Consider the following 20450-nt stretch of genomic DNA (forward strand, 5'->3'; position numbering starts at 1 on the left):
ACTTAATGGACAAAAAAAAAAATGTTAAAAAAATATCCTTTTTTTATCTTACACAGGTCAACAACATGAATATAAAGAATTTTCATTTTTGGTGAACTATCACTTTAAGTGTTTTCTTCCTATTTCTAGTAGAAGAATGATATTAATATGCTGAAAATGAGATTATAGTGAATGAATTGTTCATGTAACTGTATCTTCGATGCTTACGAGCCACATTTTTTTTTAGAAGTAGATTTATATTTTGCATGCATATGAAATCAAAGCAAACCGCTCTTGTTCACATTCCATAGTTACAGTTATACTGAGCACGCAGGTGTCAGTAGCTCAGCCGCTAACAATGTCGGACACAGCTGTTGTTCGCTCCGCTAAGGCTACGGGGTGAACCGCAATCGAACATAAATTATGCAACCGGACAAAAGATGTACCAGTCATTCATGCACTGTTAATACAGACACCAAGACCATCACGTTGTCGTTGTTGGGTCATGCCAGGTCATTAACTGGAACAAGCTGTATGCTTTACGAAAGCAGTGTACAGGTCACACATTTTATCTTGACTACCACAAGGTTTGTTGTTGTTTCTTGCTCTGGACCATTTGTCAGGGTGCACAGGGCGCTGCTCTCAGAGAGAGAGGCCGCTTTAAGCGCAGAAGTAAAATATAGTCCTTCGGAAAGCCACTGTAAAACTATACGGAACTAATCTTTCAATGCTGTGCAGGCATTTTGAGTGTCCAGCTCTGATTACTGTGCCTTGAGCCAGAGCAGTCAGGTAGGCCTGAAGGTGGATTTATGCCACGGGAAGTGCACAGGAAACTCCCTGTTGATTGGTGAGAGGGAGGAAATGGTGACTGTTTGTTGGTTTTACTAGATAGGAATAAGGGCAAGAGAGAGAAAAGAAGGGGGAGGATGGGAAGGCTTCAAAAGATGTATTTCTCTAGTCCACAAGAGGGATATGGGACTACATCAGAGAGTCCAGCAATTTCCGTAGCCCCAACCATGACCTGGAGGAATGGAGGCTGGTGCAAAAGCCTGGCACTCAAAGGAAGATGCAGAGAGTCCAGAGAGAAGCAGATGTGGATGATGTATTGGAAAAGGGCTGTTGTTGAACATTTGAGGTTTTTCAGAGGCTACACAGTAGGTGGTCAATAAGAGACAAGCTCAAAGAGGAGGTGGAATATGTCTTAGCTCACATCAGTGCATATGTGTAACTAACATAAAATTGGTGATTTTCTTTTTAAATTCTTAACAATATAATGTGATACATTCATGTTATACTGCTTGCAGAAAAAAAGGATAAATTATGTTTTTCCCTCACAAAAGTTATAAACTCACCAGCCATTTTATTAGGTACGCCTTGCTATCGGGTCGTATAGAAACCCGACAACAACCCGATTTTCCCCCAAGGGGAAAAATGTATTGCTCAGTGGTTGCTTTTCCTAAGCTCATGAGACTTAGCTGTGATTCTCATATATCCCTCATTTTAGTATCAACAGACTTTCAGATGTTTCTCCTAAAATTTCTTAGGAGAAATAAGAGTAGATAGAAATGAGACATGAGAAATTTCCGAGAGTCAAAACTGAGAGAGTGGTGGAAGAGACTTAGCTATGATTCTCATATATCTCTCAACAGTCTCTCTAAAATGCCTTAGGAGAAACAAAAGTAGACACAACTGAGACATGAGAAAGTTCTGAGAGAAAGGAGTCCAAAATGAGAAAGGAGAGATCTCTTTATTGTCTTGCTGTAATCTCTTTCAAGACTCTATTATAAAAGTATTTTCAGATGTTGTTTATTTTTGTTTGTTTTTTGATGACATTGGGGTTTTTCACCTTTAATGGACAGGACCGCATGACGAGAGACATTCAACTATGGGAGAGGCGAGAAGGTAACAGGAGCAGGAAAGTACCATGAGACTCAAACTTGTGCTGTCTGAGGTGTTGCTCTGCCTCAATATTGATGTGCTGCCCACAAGGCTATCGTTCTGACAGAGCTTTCTCTAAGCTCAGGATACTAAGGGCTGATTATTCTCTTATATGTCTCATATATTAGGCATCAGCTTTGTCTTCTGGTGCCAGTTGCATAAACGTAACATAGTTGCATATTAACTTAAGAACTAGCTTGACAAAGTAGCAGTTAACCAAAGGGCAATCAGTCTCATTTTTCCAATTCAAATTAAACAGATATACATTTTTATGTAACTGACATTAAAATGTTTCTTACCAGGCTTGAAGAAAAATAAAATGAAATAGATGACTAACATTTAAGACAAGTCTTAGAAGTTTTTGCAACCAGCCCCAGATGTCTTCAACTTTATTAAAATTTAACATGTTTCTCCTATAATAAAGTTGAAGACAATCTGTATATGCAGTATATGCAGTGCATATTCCAAACAAAGGATTAGACAAGTGTAAGATGTTGATAAATACTTTCTTTTTAAAAAATGTAATTCTAGTGTACTAGTGCTTCATGGTTGTTGCATAACATTTTTTCTTTGTTTAACATTGCAAAGTTTGTCAACCCATTTTGCATGAATATAAATATAGGTCATGATTTCCAACAAAACACTGTCTACACTAAACTTCAGATATGAGAATGCATGTATTGTGCTTGATTGACATGGAGTGGACGAATGAGATAGAAGCTACCCAAAGGGGAGAAAAAAAGACTCAGTAACATGGCACACGGCTTGATTTGTCGGCTGATCATCCATGATGCGAATCTCCCGTTCCACCACATTCCAAAGGTGCTCTGTTGGATTGAGATCTGGTGACTGTGGAGGCCATTTGAGTATAGTGAACTCATTGACATGTTCAAGAAACCAGTTGAGAAACCACTTCAAGATGATTTGAGCTTTGTGACATGGCACGTTATCTAATGGAAGTAGCCATCAGAAGATGGACATGGTCAGCAACAATACTCAGGCAGGCTGTGGTGTTTAAACAATGCTTAATTGTTACTAAGGGGCCTAAAGTGTGCCAAGAAAATATCCTACACACTTTTACACCACAATCAGCCTGAACCGTTGATAAAAGGAAGGATAGATCCATGCTTTCATGTTGTCTACACCAAATTCTAACCCTATCATCTGAATGTTGCAGAAGAAATCAAGACTCATCCATCCATGCACCATTTTTCCAATATTTTAAAAAACACTGAAAATTCTTCTTTTGTGATTCACAGAACAATAGAAGATAGGAAAAACTAACAATTTGGTAAGCTGCTGCAAATTTGTGGCCTCAATTTCCTGTTTTTAGCTGACAGGAGTGGCACTGTGGTCTTCTGCTGCTGTAGCCCATCTGCTTCATGGCTCAACGTGTGGTGCGTTCAGAGATGTTCTTCTGCATACCTTGATTGTAACAAGTGGATATTTGAGGTACTGTCACCTTTCTATCAGCTCAAACCAGTCTGGCCATTCTCATTTGACTTCTGCCATCAACAAGGCATTTCGCCCACAGAACTGCCGCTCACTGGATATTTTCTCTTTTTCTAACCATTCTCTGTAAACCCTAGAAATGGTTGTGCATGAAAATCCCAGTAGATCAGAAGTTTGTGAAATACCCGGCGAACACCAGGTTTTCTATAATCGAAATGTGTATTTCTTGAACATAACAATGTAAAATATATATAAATACATATCTGAACAATTTAAAAAATATTACATATTACAATAAATAAATATATTTGTACCTTATTTTATGTACAGTACAGTCCAAAAGTTTGGAACCACTAAGATTTTTAATGTTTTTAAAAGAAGTTTCGTCTGCTCACCAAGGCTACATTTATTTAATTAAAAATACAGTAAAAACAGTAATATTGTGAAATATTATTACAATTTAAAATAACTGTTTTCTATTTGAATATATTTCACAAAGTAATTCATTCCTGTGATGGCAAAGCTGAATTTTCAGCATCATTACTCCAGTCTTCAGTGTCACATGATCCTTCAGAAATCATTCTAATATGCTGATCTGCTGCTCAAGAAACATTTAATGTGTACAATTGTACAAAATATTACAGGATTATTTGATGAATAGAAAGTTCAAAAGAACAGTGTTTCTCTGAAATCTAATCTTTTGTAACATTATAAATGTCTTTACTGCCACTTTTGATTCATTTAATGCATCCTTGCTGAATAAAAGTATTCATTTCTTTAATTTCTTTAAAAAAATAAATAAATAAAAAAAATTCTTACTGACCCCAAACTTTTGAACGGTAGTGTATAATGCTACAGAAGCTTTGTATTTCAGATAAATGCTGTTCTTTTGGACTTTCTATTCATCAAGGAATCCTGAAAAAAAGTACACAACTGTTTTCAACATTGAAAATAATCATAAATGTTTATTGAGCAGCAAATCAGCATATTAGAATGATTTCTGAAGGATCATGTGACACTGAAGACTGGAGTAACGAGGCTGAAAATTCAGCTTTGCATCACAGGAATAAATTACTTTGTCAAATATATTTAAATAGTACACAGTTATTTTAAATTGTAATAATATTTCACAATATTACTGTTTTTACTGTATTTTTAATTAATAATAAATAAATGTAGCCTTGGTGAGCAGACAAAACTTCTTTTAAAAACATTAAAAGCATTAGTGGTTCCAAACTTTTGGACTGCACTGTATATTCAAGCATATATATTTGAAAAATTGCATTTTTAAAACGTTTTTGTACTTTTTTTTTTTTTTTTTTTTTACATGAATGTAAATATATAGGGTGAGGTGAGATGACCACTGCAACTTATTTTTTTAATTTTTTAATTTTTTAACTTTTAATTTTTTTATTAAATATCAGATAAAAGCAGAGAGTGTTTGGGCCTGCCTAACATATAAAGGAAAATTCGGGGCAAAGTTTCGGGGCAAAAGCATGGTCACCCTGTCTTTATGGATATAAATAATGTATTGTGTGTAAGTAATGTATATAAATAATGTATATAAAATGTCTAAACACTTGAAATATTTCGTGTTATTTATATATATTTATTTATTTATTTATATATTAAAATAGAATAATATTGGAGTTTGCTACTGTTTATTACCATTATAAATACATTATTTTGTATAAGAAATACACATGTGATTACACCAACTTCTTGAGTAATCAAACTATTATATAACTATTAGAAAGGTGAATGATGCATTTAATTATCCATAATCAGTTGCTGCAGTAACAGATCAAACATAGGCAAACTTCACTGATGATACTCAATGACACTTTTTAAAAGTACATTGGTAACATTTCATTTATACCTCTGACTGGTGTGTCTAGCGAGGGGGGAAGCAGAGCTTACCCAGCTTGCTTTTATCTTGCCAAATCTGTCAGTAGGTACTGATCGCTCTACACTGACAGCGTCTCGTCAGCGATTTCAGAGCTCACTGACAGGCAACTCTGTCTGTAACAAGTGAACAGGTGCTTCTTTGTTCCTCACCAAATGCCCTTGGACACTTTGCAAAAACAAAGCGCTGGCTTTCTCATAAATGAATGAGGGACTACTTTGTCCAAAGCAAATGTTTAGATCTATTACAGATTAAATGCTTGGCTGATCTGTGGGCTGTTTTGAAAGGATGTGTTTGAAATGTGTGGCCATTTTCACGTCGCCTCCTGCTACAACTCAGCAATGGGAGGAGGGAATAGGGTGAGAATATTTGACCCTTAGAGTACAGCTCAAAAATATGTCTCTGGTTTGAGAAAACCTCAAGACGGAGAGCAAAAACCTTCTCTCTTGTTCCGCCTTGCTGTGGTGGAATGTTTCAGCTGTGGGCACGTTCACAAAGGACTAAGGTTGAGAAAGTGGTTCTGGGGTCACAACACATACTCAACTGGATTGTTATTCCAATAGGAAATCTACATAAATCATCAGAGAAACACCCTCAAGCAAACGGAAACTACCTTGTCACATTGTCACTTAAAAATAAATAACAGTAATTCCCAAATCAGCGGGCTGTAAAAGAGCTTGTAAAACAACACAAATCACGTGTAGTGGGAAATTAGGAAACATCTTTCTATTTTAAAGAAGTTTCATCTCTTAAATGTTACCGTTAATGGAATTTAAAGTTTTTTTCCCCGTATATTAGCTTCCACATTATATAAAACATATAGCAAGTCATAGAATTGACTGCTTATTAAAAAACGTTTGCAGTTTAATATACAACAAACACATAACTTTTAAAAACATAATCCTTCAATAAAGAGAAACCAAAATGACAGTAGAAGAAATGGGTTCCCATCATGAGATCATTTTATTGATTTAGTTTTACTGAATTCATTTTTCAATTTGATTAAATGTTATGAATTAAACATCTCATAACATACTTTATTACTAGGAGAAAAATTAAAAATACATAACCCGTAAAACATGAAAGTATTATGCAATCTTTTAACACATTTCTCCTTATATAGAACCTTTTTGGCATTTCAGTCAAGAATAAGAACACTAGGGGTTCTATATAGAACCCCACTGAACCTCTTTTTTCCAGGAGCGTACAACCAATATTGCTAATTTGCCAAATGTGAGCTAACAACCATCAGCCAACAGACATAATTCTTGAATAGCAATCTTTAAATGGGTCAGACAGCCATAACACTGTCCAGACGCTGTCATTCGTGGCAGTACCTGAAAACTCATCTCCTCCCCTGTTACTCAAAAGCTTAATTCACAGATAATGATCACTTGTGCCGAAACGGTAACAAATGATTCTTCCCCAGGAGAGAAAAACCTACATGATACTACAAAGTTGTTAAAAGCCAGGATCATTGATGGATCAATCAGGATCATTGGTGTTTATACTCATCTGGGATATTACCTCACTGCAGTTACTGGAGGGTCCAACACAAACAAATGGCCTTTACAATTTGGGAGGTAAACAGTTCTGCACTGTTTACATTAAAGTGATCAATCCATGTTGTGCAGCAAGTGAAACAAAGAGGAGACTACATCGCAGACCTCCATGTCTCAAGTCATTTATCTAGTGATTAAGTTCATAATGTTTTCAGAACACATTCCTTTCAAATTACTGAAGGCTGCCATCACATCTTAAAGGTAACTCAAGATTCTGTGAGCAAAATGCTCTAGGAAATTCATGCATATATAAGAGAACAAGAGCATATACCATTATGTGAGCCTTGTCGCAACAAATTGCTCAGCTAATTGCTCACAATGGCATGCAAGTATACTGTATCTCATTAGCTTCAATTGCTATGATAATAATACAAAGAAATGCAAAATTTGACCATATTTATGTGAGTATTTCTATACCTTATAACCTCGGTGAACTTGTATTTAGATGGTTTGCTCTCACTTTTCAAATAAGCATAAAGGGCATCAGTTTAGACTGTGCTATTTATAATATTCCCATAAAGGTGCAAACTTTTCTTGAAATTATACTAAGGCCTACTAGCGGGAATGAAGCATCATACAAAAAGAAAATGTTTTTGGTTACTGATGTCATTATAAAAATGGTAAAACTGCAAAGACGTCCTTTCCAGATTTTGAACAGGCATGTCTAGAATGTCGCAATTAAATTAGATGATTGAAATTCATGTTTCAGGCATTTTAAAAGGAACAGTGAAATTCCCACTGTGCAGCCCTTTAAACAGAAAATGTGTAGTGCTGCTTTTCTCTCAGCAGGTATAGCAATATTAAAACAACTGGCCTGGACACCACTATTGTTTAATTAGTAGAGAGCCAATGAAAAAACAAACTGAGAGGCTTTCAAAGGCTCCAATGAAATTGTAACATATTGTTAATTTGGATAATACATTTTGATTAATTCTGTGTTGTCATTAACATGTGCTACATGAAATTAATCCATGTAACAGCTTGGCATTATGCCAATCAGCAAAGAGTACAAACATATAATGTACCTTTTCAAAGACACTCTTGAAAACCTGACATTGAATTTTAAGGGACGCCGTCCATTTTACCTACCATTCGTTTTTAAAATAGCAAGATTTCACAGATGTGTACATACTTCTATCAAAGTCAGTCTTCATCCTGAAGGTCCTCTTTCCATTTTTCACCTGCTGAGTTCATTGGGTTCAGGCTCCATCGTGAAATTTATATTTACATATTTTAAGTTTTGTTGCTTGCTTGTACTAGTAAGAATCTGTGCTCAGAATTTCCAATACTGTCTGTGTGACAGACACGTTCATGAGGCTCGTGCGCAAAACTACAGAGTTGCATTAGGACCTCTAAGCATTCTGGATAGACAGCTTCGACAATAGCTTCTCATCCAGTCATAAAGTATTTGCTTGTCCACAGTCCACCCAATGGTATACATGTTCCCTCGTGCTTAAAATAAAGAAGGAGTATGTATGTGGGTCATTCAATTGACGCGAAGCTCTTTTTCGGATTAATTTCTTCGTAAGGCCCATACAAAAAATTCAATTCGTCAGAGACTTCTTACATAAACATGTTTGCAGTATAAAAATCATATTATATGGAGTTTAAAAAAATATCTAGATGGTAACTGTGCACATTTTATCAGTCTAATGTTTTATCAGTGGCAAAAAATCCATTGTTAATCTTATAAAAACATAAGACGCCATGTTTGTCACGAGACAAGAAATTCAAAAAACATGGACCCCGATGTCAAGGTCATTAAGATTACATAATATATATAATCTATAATATATCACCTTATTAATGAAAAGGAACGTTCTGATCAGGTCAAATGGAGTCACCAAACCAATTAAAAAATGATGATAGGCTATGTGAAAGCTTGAAAAGTTATGTAGCCAACTCACGTGTCGCCTATTCTATGTAAAATTACTTCACACCACTTGACATTAAATAGATTTATCTGGAACTACTTATCTAAACGTTTTATTCAACACAGCTAACAGTTTAAAAGCTTGCCACGTGTTTTAAACTAGATTTCTAACAGATTTATCGTTTTTTTTTTTTCATCTCGAATAAATGTAATTTTTTATTAAAGCACATATTAAAGTGTGCATTTCTAGAAGCATATTCCTGTTCCTGTTCACAGACGCGCTGTTGGAGCTGCATCTCCAACAATATACAGATCTCAGGGCGGTGTGAATGTTTCGTCCGATATAAATTGAGGATGAGAGAGAGCGTCCTGCACATCTCAGGCACGCATCAAGCAGTGAGATCATATGTGATATAAATATCTCTTTGCCAGCAGATCTGCTCCAGCTCCTGCAGCCGAGGGTAATGCCCACCAGTGAAAGAGCGCTGGAACAACAGCAAAATGCTGGAAGTGGCCTAACACGCGCACAGATAGCTCTCTGGAAAGAATGAACGTTCCTCTCCTGCTTTTACTCCTCTTTCAGTTGCCTCGCTCTGCAGTGCTTACGGGATCTGAACGCGCGTATTTGGAGCACCAACTTGTCGAGGAAGGGCGCGTATCAGGGCGCAGGACTGGCAGACTGTACTGTAGAGTTGGAATAGGTTTCCACCTTCAGATTCACCTCGATGGAAGAGTCAACGGGAGTCACGAACCTAATCCGTTAAGTATGTTATCGTTTACCATATCTTTATGGACTTACAAACATTTGGTTATGTGGAGAGTGAGACTGTGGAGAAATTAGTGACTGATTGATTTATTTCTGATATAAAGAAACTTACCAATACTCATTACGAATGACACTGTGCTAATTTACATCCAAAACGCTGATAAATTATTAAAACGACCCAATGTAATCACTGAAAACACACTGTTTTGCATAATATAGAAGCTCATTCTCATACAGACAGAATCATAGCAGGTTATTGATGAGCTGTGCAAATATCTACTTGAGCCAATTTTAAGAACATCAGAACACAAGTAACTGTTATTGCAGGCTGACCTGGCTGAATGAATGATAAACTACAGTGCTTCCTCTTTGGAGTCTCTTGTTTGGAGCGGCTTGTTTATTTACAGGTATGGGGAACAGGTGCAGCGGCTGAGATCAGAATGCTAGTGAGCTGAAAGCTGGAGTGAGTGGCATCATTAACATGCCATGCACTAGATTTCTTTTAATGGTTGAATAGCTTGGTGCACATGCCATAGTACTTGCTCTATTTAGAGGGTCTACTGTAAAACAGATGATGAAAATTAGATTAAAGTAAAAAGGATTGTTATGAGTTTGGCTGTGGGTGTTAAGTCCATATGCCAGACAGAATATTTAGAAAGCAAACATCACTGACCTGAAACAGCTCTCTGAAAGAAAACAGCCTAGTTTTATATGCAGTCAGTTTTATATCAAACAATGTATAGTTTAACTATATGTGAAAGCAACAATATAAATGAAAGCACCCCAAACCTGTAGGACTGGCATTTTCTGGATGGTTGTTTTTATGATGTCTGTGTGTTTTACACTATGTGTTGTTGTATTTTCTCTATTCTTTACTTACTGTATAAAAGCATCTAATATCCTGACTAATAAAAAAAGACATGACAAATAGGCTATGTTAACTGAATCAACACTGAACTGACTCGAGCTGAATTACAACACTGCATGCTTATAGCTAAATTGAACTTGTTTCATAATGAATGAACTTTACACATTTATTGAACTGAATCATCACTGAACTGAATTGGGCTGAATAATGACACCATTATCTTGCTACAGTTGCTTTACAGCAGAATTTGAATTTGTTGCATATTTAATGAAGTGTGCATTATTGTGAAGCTGCTTTGAAACTATTTCTATTGTATAAAGCGCTATAAAAATAGGTGACAACTTCAAACAGTCAGTTTTTGGAATTAAATTTATTTACTAACAGATGTGACTCAAATTGTTGTGTTCATTCAGCAACAGACAGGTGTATTGCGTCTTTAAGATGTTTTTTTTTTTTTTTTTTAGCTAATTTCTGTGTAACACCCCCTACTTTTGTCCTGCCAGATATGCAGCTAAAAACTCTAGCTCATTTTTTGGTAACACTTTATTTTAGTGTCACTGTTACATACAGTATGTTATATGTAGTTACGATAGTAACAACTATTAATTATGCATAATTACATGCAAACCAAACCAAACCCTAAACCTAACCCTATAGTAAGTACATGTAGTTACTTAATGTTACTCAGTACATAAATGTATAATTACAGTGTAATAAAGACATCTTAAAATAAAGTAAGATTTATAATAATAACTAAACAGTATGTATTACTCCAAACAGGAATTACAACTGTATTCTGCTGCTGTTTGAACATAACTATTGTTTGACCTTTGACTTATAGGACATAAAGGTCATCAATCGTCACTGCAATCAATGTGTTTTTCTTAATCTGTAGGTGTGCTGGAGCTTTTTGCCGTGTCTCAAGGGGTCATAGGGATCCGAGGGGTTTTCAGCAACCGATTTCTAGCCATGAACAAGAGGGGGAGGCTTCATGCAACTGTGAGTCTGATGATCCAACACTATTTTAGCACAATATAAACTCATATATCCACTAAAAAAAGTGGATGCAGACCAATCCGAATGTGCTAAACAAACTCCCCATACACACTTTTGAAGGAAATCTCGGCTTACTATGGTATTTGTGAGCCTTTGCAAATTCTCTCTACAAAGACTTGTACAGCACACAGCAGTGGAGAGACACACTGCAGTTTCAGAGCAATCTGGCTTTGCAGGGGTCTGGGCTGTCTGATAGAAGGCTGAGCTTATTAGCATGTGTTAATGGGAAGAGCAGATTAAAACGAGTCTGGGGTAGTTGATAATCTTGCAAGGAAGAGGAAGGGAATCAATATGTGTGTAAACAAAGTTGGGCAGCTGTAGGGGAACTTGATATGCAAACAGCAAGAATAGGGATTTATGCATACAAAGAAACAGTATATGAAATAATCTATATTCATTTTCAGCTTTAAAACTCTTGTATAATAGGAACTGCCTTTTTTCCTAATTTGTCTTTAATTTGAGATAGAGAAAAAAATCATCATTATCATTATTCAGCTTTCTCCTTTACATTTTACATATTTTATTTTTATTAGCAGTTATACTTGGTCACTTGGTAGATATACACTGCCGTTCAAAACCTTGGGCTCTGTAAGATTTTTTTAACATTTTTGAAATTCTCTTATTGTCACCATAAGTAAAGTAAAACAGTAATATTGTAAAATATTATTACAATTTCTATTTGAATACATTTTAGTTAAAATGGAATTTATTATGTCAAAATGTCATTACTCCAGTCTCCAGTGTCACATGATCCTTAAGAAATCATTCTAATATGCTGATTTTTTTTTTTTTTTTTTTTTTTTATGAACTAAAAGTTTAAAAGAATAGTATTCATTAGAAATAGAAATCTTTTGTAACATTATAAATGTCTTTCCTGTTACAAAAATAATTAAATGTATCCTTGCTGAATAAAAATATTAAGTTCTTTTTATATAAAAATATATATATAAATTGTTCTGTATTTATGTGCACCCAACTTCACATTAAAGTTTTACAATTTTAGAAAAATCTCGTAAGGGATGGATAATAAAGTAGTCTGATAAATCTGAGGATTAGCCTCCAAACTGCTGCAGACATCATCTGTAATTAAAGCAGCTGCAGCGGCTCCGAAGACTTGAATTGGGTTTCATTTCCTCAGACCAGCTACAGTTGCACAGGCTTATTTAATAGCTGTCAGCTTGGGTTTTAAACCCCAAGCACTTCACTCCGTAGACAAGTCGGCCAAACCAAAGGAGTATCAAATGACTTAGCGTCTGATTTTTGTTGCACTGTCTGTCATATTTAATATTTAGATGTTTTCATAGTGGCAATTTATTGCTGTGATAATGGCAAGGAAGACAGATGTACAATATGCTGTGTGACCTACCCAGCAAGCCATTACTAACATAATCTTTGCAAAGCTTAAGAGGTCACTGCATTTATTGAGAAAACAATAGGGAGCGGGTGAGAAACCAAGAGGGAAACGGAGATGCAAACTTCTCCTATTCCATGAAAAGCAATTGCTCAAGAACCAGGGGCGTGTTTCAAATTAATTTAATTTTGCTCTCAAGCTCTAAAGATAAAGGAAACTACTCTGAATAATACAGCAACAACTATGAATGGGATTAAATCTGAGATCCGAGATGTAATGACTTGTGTTTGTGTCTATAAGAGTATAACGCTGGCGGTACCACAGTATATGGGAAATCTTGAGAAAGGATTGTTTGTGGATAATATTCGGAAAGAAAGCTGTCAGAGAACAGACACAGGTCGAGCAGCTGTACAAGTTCATGACTTGACAATAAAATGTCTTCTGCTCTCAGACTCCGAACAACAGACATATGGGATTTCTTGTATATCCTCAAACATAGATTGAAAGAACCCCCAAAAAATGTCATAAAAGGATGTATCCTCAACAGCTGGCTGCTGTTTAAAACAAAGGTCATAAGACACTTCCAGAAGACAAAACCCATATACCCTAATCAAACAAACGTTCAGATGTTTTTGGGGCAAATTACCACATTTAGGGGAGAGAGCCCCTGTGAAGTTATGGTGGGTCAAGTTGTGACTGGCATGTTTAGAAAATATTGTAATGGCACCATTTTCTGCTTTGCTGCACTCTTCAGCAAACCAGAACAGTTTTATTATTTCAGAGTTTGGGAATTATGCAAGACCTCTTATTTGGGACTGACCCTCATTAAAGTCATGATATAGTTTCCCACCAAATGTATTTTTAGAAAGTAAGGCCAAAATTCTTAATAATGCAGCTGTTTACTTAATTCAGACTTTAAAACGTATGAATTTCATTGCATTAAATATCAAACCAATATATTTCTTAAAGGCCATTTGATTTACTATAATGCAAAACATTCATACATTTGTAGGTAAGGCTTAAAGGGATAGTTCACCCAAAAATGAAAATTAACCCATGATTTACTCACCATTCTAGGTGTATTTGACTTTCTTCTTTCAGATGAATACAATCAGAGTTATATTAAATAATGTACTGGCTGTCTTAAGCTTTATAATGGCAGTAAATCGAGGATGAGATTTTGAAGCCCAAAAAAGTGCATCCATCCAACATAAAAGATATCCACACTGCACCGGGGGGTTAATAAAGGCCTTCTGAAGAGAAGTGATGCATTTTTGTAAGAAAACTGTCAATATTTAAAACTTTAAAAACTTAAACCCCTTACGTGATGTAGGAGTAGCGTAAGCTTTGACGCCTGTCGCTGTTCAAACAAATAGAGCTGTGCAACAAACTCAAGCTCCTCTTCTCTTATATCGAAATCCTCTGACATTTCTCTTTAAAAATTCTCAATTTAGACTTCTAATTCTTGACCAGCATTTTGTTTTGCTCTCCTCTGTGCTTCCGGATTTGTCATCCCGTCATGCATCAGGTCAGAGTTCACTCTTTCGCCGTAAATCGATGCATACGGCGGTCTGTCAGAAGCTAATTATTTGTGTTTTTAAAGTTTTAAATATGGATATGTTTCTTACAAAAACGCATGGCTTCACTTCAGAAGGCCTTTATTAACCCCCTAGAGCCATGTGGATATCTTCTTTGATGGATGGTTGTACTTTTTTGGGCTTTAAAATCTCATCATCTATTTACTGCCATTAGAAAGCTTGGGAAAGCCAGGACATTGTTTAATATAAGTCAGATTGTATTCACCTGAAAGAAGAAAATCATATACACCTAGGATGGCTTAAGGGTGAGTAAATCATAGGGTAATTTTTGGGTGAACTAACCCTTTAAGTGTCTTCATACTTTGTGGTGCACACAGTTCTGGAAACCGAGGGTAATGCGGGTATGACGCAATTGACAGGCGACTCCTCACATGTCACGATTTACAAATAGTTTTAAACATTTGGGATATTGTAAGTACTCAAGTGAACAATATATATATATATCACTGGCCTAGTGGTTTTTGGATATTTTACTGCAAAATTCTTACATACTGCACCTTTAAGTTGAAGAAACAATAACAGACCAATAATGAAGCAGTCTTATCGAAGCATGCTTCACGCCTGCTATCTAGTGTTGATTTGATTTCATGTGATTGAACCATCTGAGCTTTTACTAGTGAGAGATCTAATGGACGTCTGGTCTTGTCAGGGTATGGCTGCATTTCTAAAACCCTACCCAAGGGAAGGGGTTTGCACAGTACATAACCATAGATTGCCAACGAAAAAGCATGTGTCCTGCTTTCCTCTGCCTTGGAAGGATAAAGTTATTTCACAGCCTAATGAGTTTTCAGCCCACACAAACAAAGTTCTGCTTCTGTCAGTCACCACAATCTTTGATTGGAAAGTCGGTTTTGATGACTTTGAGCTGGCAGATGAAAGCAAGGCTTGCAATTATCCTGTAACCCCCTCAATGCTTCTTTCTGGGGCTCAGTGTCTATAATCTGCTTGCTGCTTTTCATTAGCTCTCTTTATGAGGGGCTAACTCAATCAGGCCACAAAGTGTTCTCTCTCCAGCAGCTGCTAATGTGGCATCCTACAAAGTGTGTGCACAGTAATTACTTATTGTGTGCCCAAAGTGTTAAAGCTTTATTGATGTGATGTGGCTCTGTCTATTGCTGTGGTATAAATTGAAGCATGATACGAAAGCTGATCACTTACAGATACTGTGTGCTCATAAGTGTATATCCCCTTTGCTTAGTCTGTTAAATATTTGTCTTTTTTTAAATAAGAGGGATTAATAATAATGATGATAATAAGAATCATCATCCTCATTTTTGTGTAATTTTTTATTCAATGCTGCCATGATGAAGAAGATACAGTATTTGAGATAACTGATATTACATATATTCCACAATACAGCATAATGCATGAATTCATCTGTTGTCTCCACAAACATCAATGTGAATGTTTGATAGCTGTGGATGAGTCTCTGTTCCAGCAATTTCTTTGATTTCCCAGCATTCTCTGTACAAGTGTTTTCCCCACAATGTGCTGTATATGATGTTTGACATCCAGCTTCCTCTCAGGACAATAGAGGGACTCGTACACATCTACATAAGATGCCAAATGTCGTTAATGGTCAATGAGTATATATTAACTAATTAATTAAATTTATGAACAGGATAATGTTGTAAATGATTATATCAAAAATTCTTGTGGAATATTTGTAAAAAGAAAAAGAAAAAAAATGCGTCTTCAGCACAGTAATAAAAATATCTGATCTTATTTTTATTAGATTTTTTTTATTTTAACAATATTCTGCAAGGGTATGTAAACTTATGAGCATAGCTGTAATTGTTCAGCTTCTTATTTGTTTTAGTTTAAGTTTTACTGTATATTTAAGACTGTAAACAGTGTCAACATGGTACATTTGGTACATTTTTGTTTTGTTTTATAGGTGTCAATACTACGGAAGAGGATTAGGGCCAAGCAATAATAAAAAAATAAAACCATCTTGAGATTAAAGTTGTTAAATTTCGAGAAAAAAAAAACGGTAAATTTCGAGAAAAAAGTCGAGATAAAATGTTGAGAATAAAGTCGTTAAATTATGAGAAAAAAGTAGTTAAATTACGGGAACACATTCGTTAAATTACGAGAAAAAAATTGGTAAATTTTGAGAAAAAAGTCGAGATAAAATGTTGAGAATAAACTCGTTAAATTAGGAGAAAAAAACTTGTACCATTTCAAGAAAAAAGTCGAGATAAAATGTTGAGAAAAAAGTTGTTAAATTACGAGAACAAATTCGTTAAATTATGAGAAAAATGTTAAATATCGAGAAAAAAGTCGAGATAAAATATTGAGAATAAAGTCATTCAATTACGAGAAAAAAAAGTTGTTAAATTACGAGAACAAATTCGTTAAATCATGAGAAAAACTTGTTAAATTTCAAGAAAAAAGGTGAGATAAAATGTTGAGAATAAAGTCATTCAATTACGAGAAAAAAGTTGTTAAATTACGAGAACAAATTCGTTAAATTATGAGAAATATCTTGTTAAATTTCGAGAAAAAAGTTGAGATAAAATGTTGAGAATAAAGTAATTAAATTATGAGAAAAAAGTTAAATATCGAGAAAAAAGTCTCGAGATAAAATATTGAGAATAAAGTCATTCAATTACGAGAAAAAAGTTGTTAAATTACGAGAACAAATTCATTATGAGAAAAATGTTGTTAAATTTCGAGAAAAAAGTCGAGATAAAATTTTGAGAATAAACTCGTTAAATTACGAGAAAAAAGTTGTTAAATTACGAGAACAAATTCGTTAAATTATGAGAAAAATGTTGTTAAATATCGAGAAAAAAGTCGAGATAAAATATTGAGAATAAAGTCATTAAATTACAAGAAAAAAGTTGTTAAATTACGAGAACAAATTCGTTAAATTATGAGAAATATCTCGTTAAATTTCGAGAAAAAAGTTAGGATAAAATATTGAGAATAAAGTGATTAAATTATGAGAAAAAAGTTGTTAAATTTATTTAACGACTTATATTTTTATTTATAATTTAAGAAGTTTATCTTCAACATTTTATCTTGACTTTTTTCTCAAAATTTAATGAGTTTTTTCTCGTAATTTAACAACTTTAATCTCAAGATGGTTTTATTTTTTTTTATTATTGCTTGGCCCTAATCCTCTTCCGTACAGTACCATCATTGCCAACTCTATCCTTGCAATACAGAAAAACAAAGCCCAAACCAGTACAGAATCCATACAAATATTAAATATTAGAATAGGCATTCACTCTGTTTTTTGTTTCTTTTTTTCTGTTTCTCAGTCTGTGCAATTAGATGCAGAAGAACTATGCCTGGTGCACTGAACATGTCCTCTGGTGTTTTGTGGTCTCTACTATTATACAAGCTGCTAGTCTGAATTAAGAAGAGTGATTTAATTCCATGGTGAACTATGCAATCATACCTTATTTTATTTTATTTTATTTTATTTTATTTTATTTGTATGCACACATTCAAAAATGTGCTGGATAGCTTACAGAAAAAGGTTAAGTAAATATCTCATTTAAAAGTAAGATGTACAAATATTAGAGGAAACCTTACACTAAATAAACACTATTGCAGCTGGACTCTAGCTGAAGTACAAACAAAGATCATCAGAGGGATCTCGTATCACTCACTGTCTACGTTAAATGCCAAGATTCAAGATATATTAACATAACCATTAACATGCACAGGCGTATCAGTATCAGGCTGAACAACTTGTTGATTTTCTATCTTTGTATCATTTCATTCCCCCTTTTCCTGTCCTTTTCCCCAGGAGAGCTTTACAGATGACTGTAAGTTCAGGGAGCGGTTTCAGGAGAACAGCTACAACACGTACGCCTCAGTGATCCACAAGAACCACCGCACTGGTAGAGAGTGGTTCGTGGCACTTAATAAGAGAGGTAAAGCAAAAATGGGGTCCAATCCGAGAGTGAAGTCACAACACGTGTCTACACATTTCCTGCCGAGGATGAACCTACATGAAAAGACTGAACAAGGATTCTCAATAACAGACAAAGAGCAGGAAAAACAACCACCTCCACATCCATCAAAGCCCTCTATACCAAAAGTCGCAGTCAACATTGGAAAGAAGAATCGACCGATAGTCAAGTACTGGCCGAAGTTTCGATTCGGCTAGACCAGTGCTATCTTTAACAATGGACTAATCTTGCAAAAAAAAAAAAACGACAAGCTGGGAAAAAGCTGGTTTGCTGAAGTAACAAGCAATACTTGCTTAACTTTGACATGAGCATTCCAGTCAGCATGTATATCACATGGACTGAATGAGCCAATCACGAGACATTTTCAGGACGGAATGAACTTCTGGAGTCTGATGTGAATTTCATAATGATATCTGAACTAAAATTGTTATCCTCAGTGACTTTACAAAATAACTACATTTTTTATATTATACCTCACAGTATTTATACAATATTTATGTCTCTGTACAAGCTTTTTTGCACAAACAGTTATCCAGCTCCTAAGATTATAACGTTTGTGATGGTAAATCTATTTTTTCAGAAGGTGAACAGCATTACAAGCAAAAGAATGAATATATTGAACGCTTCTGGATTGAATTATGCACATGGATTTTTTAATTGCTTAACAGAACGTCCATATTTCTGCTCTTCGAACAACTAGATGTCTGTCCATCAAAACTCTCAGTGTAACTGCTGACTGTCATGGAAATTATATCCTTTAATGACCCCAGTGCATTCCACAGAAGAGCGATGTCTCACAAGGATAAACATGTCTTGAGACTGTTCTGTGTATTTTATGAGCTCTGCTCATAGGTGTATCAAATGGCAGACAGTCGTGGTATGACCCTTAACAAAATATCCCTATAACTGTCAAGCAGGACACACTGAAACAGTGTTGAACTCATCTTTAGTGTTTACAAGTAAAAGCAACCATGCATTTTTACAAACATTTCAGAATAATTCATTTCTAATAAACATTTCACTATAGTGTCATTAAAAACATCCTGTTTACAATTCTTACATTTATTCTGTTTCACAAAAATGTTGTATTTGGGCATTTTATTCTGAATGGGAAATTTATTTGGATATTAAGAAATAATGGAAATCCTAAAGAACTTTTGTGTAGTTAAATCACGACAACCATTATTACACACTTTGTTATTTCTGCATTAGATGCTCCTGGAATCAACAATGTGGCCAAAACCCATACTGTGAATGCAAGGTGGTGGAAGTGGATGTCTAAGTCTGAAGACTTACCCATTACAATTGATATAACAGCTGTCTCGTGCCATTATCCTGTTGGGCTGATCCAAGGGGTAAAGTCAGGCTTTGGTGGAGATCAGACATTCCATTGGAAAATGATTTACAACAGTGTCTCATCAAATCGGTTGATACAGGGGTCAAGGCAATCCACATCAAATGGTGTCTGCATAAGCCATAATCCTGACAGTGCTATGAAGTTTTCTTCATACTACTTGGATATACTACTTGGATACTACTTGCCAAGACCATACATCCATTGCCAAGACCATGGACATTGTCTGAGGATACAATCTTTGCCATTCAAATTCCTTAAAACTGAAAACAATGATGGCGAAATGCATAGAACTTCCACACAGAGAACAGTGTGATAAAAGTTTAATGAGCACTGCCACCTAGTGGTTCAGGATGAATAACTTGGCTCCAAGTACATTTTGGCCTGACTTAGCAAAACATGATTAAACAGACCTGTTTGCCATGTTCAAAAGTTTTGAATGAGACAGCAAATAACACAAGCCACTCCCACAAAACTGTGGTTTAGCCGAATTGCTCAATCCGATCAAAAAATTCAATCCCACTAAATCCAGTAATGCTTAATGCCATTGTGGTGAAGATCTACAAAACCTGAAATAACCCCAATATTCATATAGTCAAAAAGTTCATCAAAATATTGGTAATTTTGTCCATATTTGGTCCACATCACACATCCTTTAAAATAAATGCATTTAGATTTTACTGGGGAAAGAAATACCCCAAAATACTTTTAAAGGACGGGGGGGTGGGGGGGCTCTTTGTTATATTTTAAAATAGATTACGTAAAGTAACTCTTAAAACATTAATAATTCATGTTTGTTGTTAATAATGAATCAGTCA

At 35.2% G+C, this 20450-nt stretch overlaps 1 protein-coding gene across 1 annotated transcript; it reads left to right on the forward strand.

Annotated features, from left to right (window-relative positions):
• The first annotated feature begins 9257 nt into the window (after positions 1 to 9257).
• fgf5 (fibroblast growth factor 5) lies at positions 9258 to 18475 on the forward strand. Its single transcript, XM_067408312.1, has 3 exons — positions 9258 to 9474; positions 11240 to 11343; positions 18113 to 18475. The coding sequence occupies exons 1-3, from the start codon at positions 9258 to 9260 to the stop codon at positions 18473 to 18475; spliced, it is 684 nt and encodes a 227-aa protein (XP_067264413.1).
• Positions 18476 to 20450: the final 1975 nt, after the last annotated feature.

The sequence above is a fragment of the Chanodichthys erythropterus genome, chromosome 13 (assembly GCF_024489055.1).
Source record: "Chanodichthys erythropterus isolate Z2021 chromosome 13, ASM2448905v1, whole genome shotgun sequence".
In the NCBI taxonomy this organism is placed as follows: domain Eukaryota; kingdom Metazoa; phylum Chordata; class Actinopteri; order Cypriniformes; family Xenocyprididae; genus Chanodichthys; species Chanodichthys erythropterus.

What these genes read in the sequence shown, in the direction of transcription:
- fgf5 (XM_067408312.1), top strand. Translation starts at nt 9,258, where the DNA reads ATGAACGTTCCTCTCCTGCTTTTACTCCTCTTTCAGTTGCCTCGCTCT. An exon ending in TCACGAACCTAATCCGTTAA is followed by an intron (nt 9,475 to 11,239) that starts GTATGTTATCGT and finishes CTTAATCTGTAG; the next exon opens with GTGTGCTGGAGCTTTTTGCC. An exon ending in GGGGGAGGCTTCATGCAACT is followed by an intron (nt 11,344 to 18,112) that starts GTGAGTCTGATG and finishes CCTTTTCCCCAG; the next exon opens with GAGAGCTTTACAGATGACTG.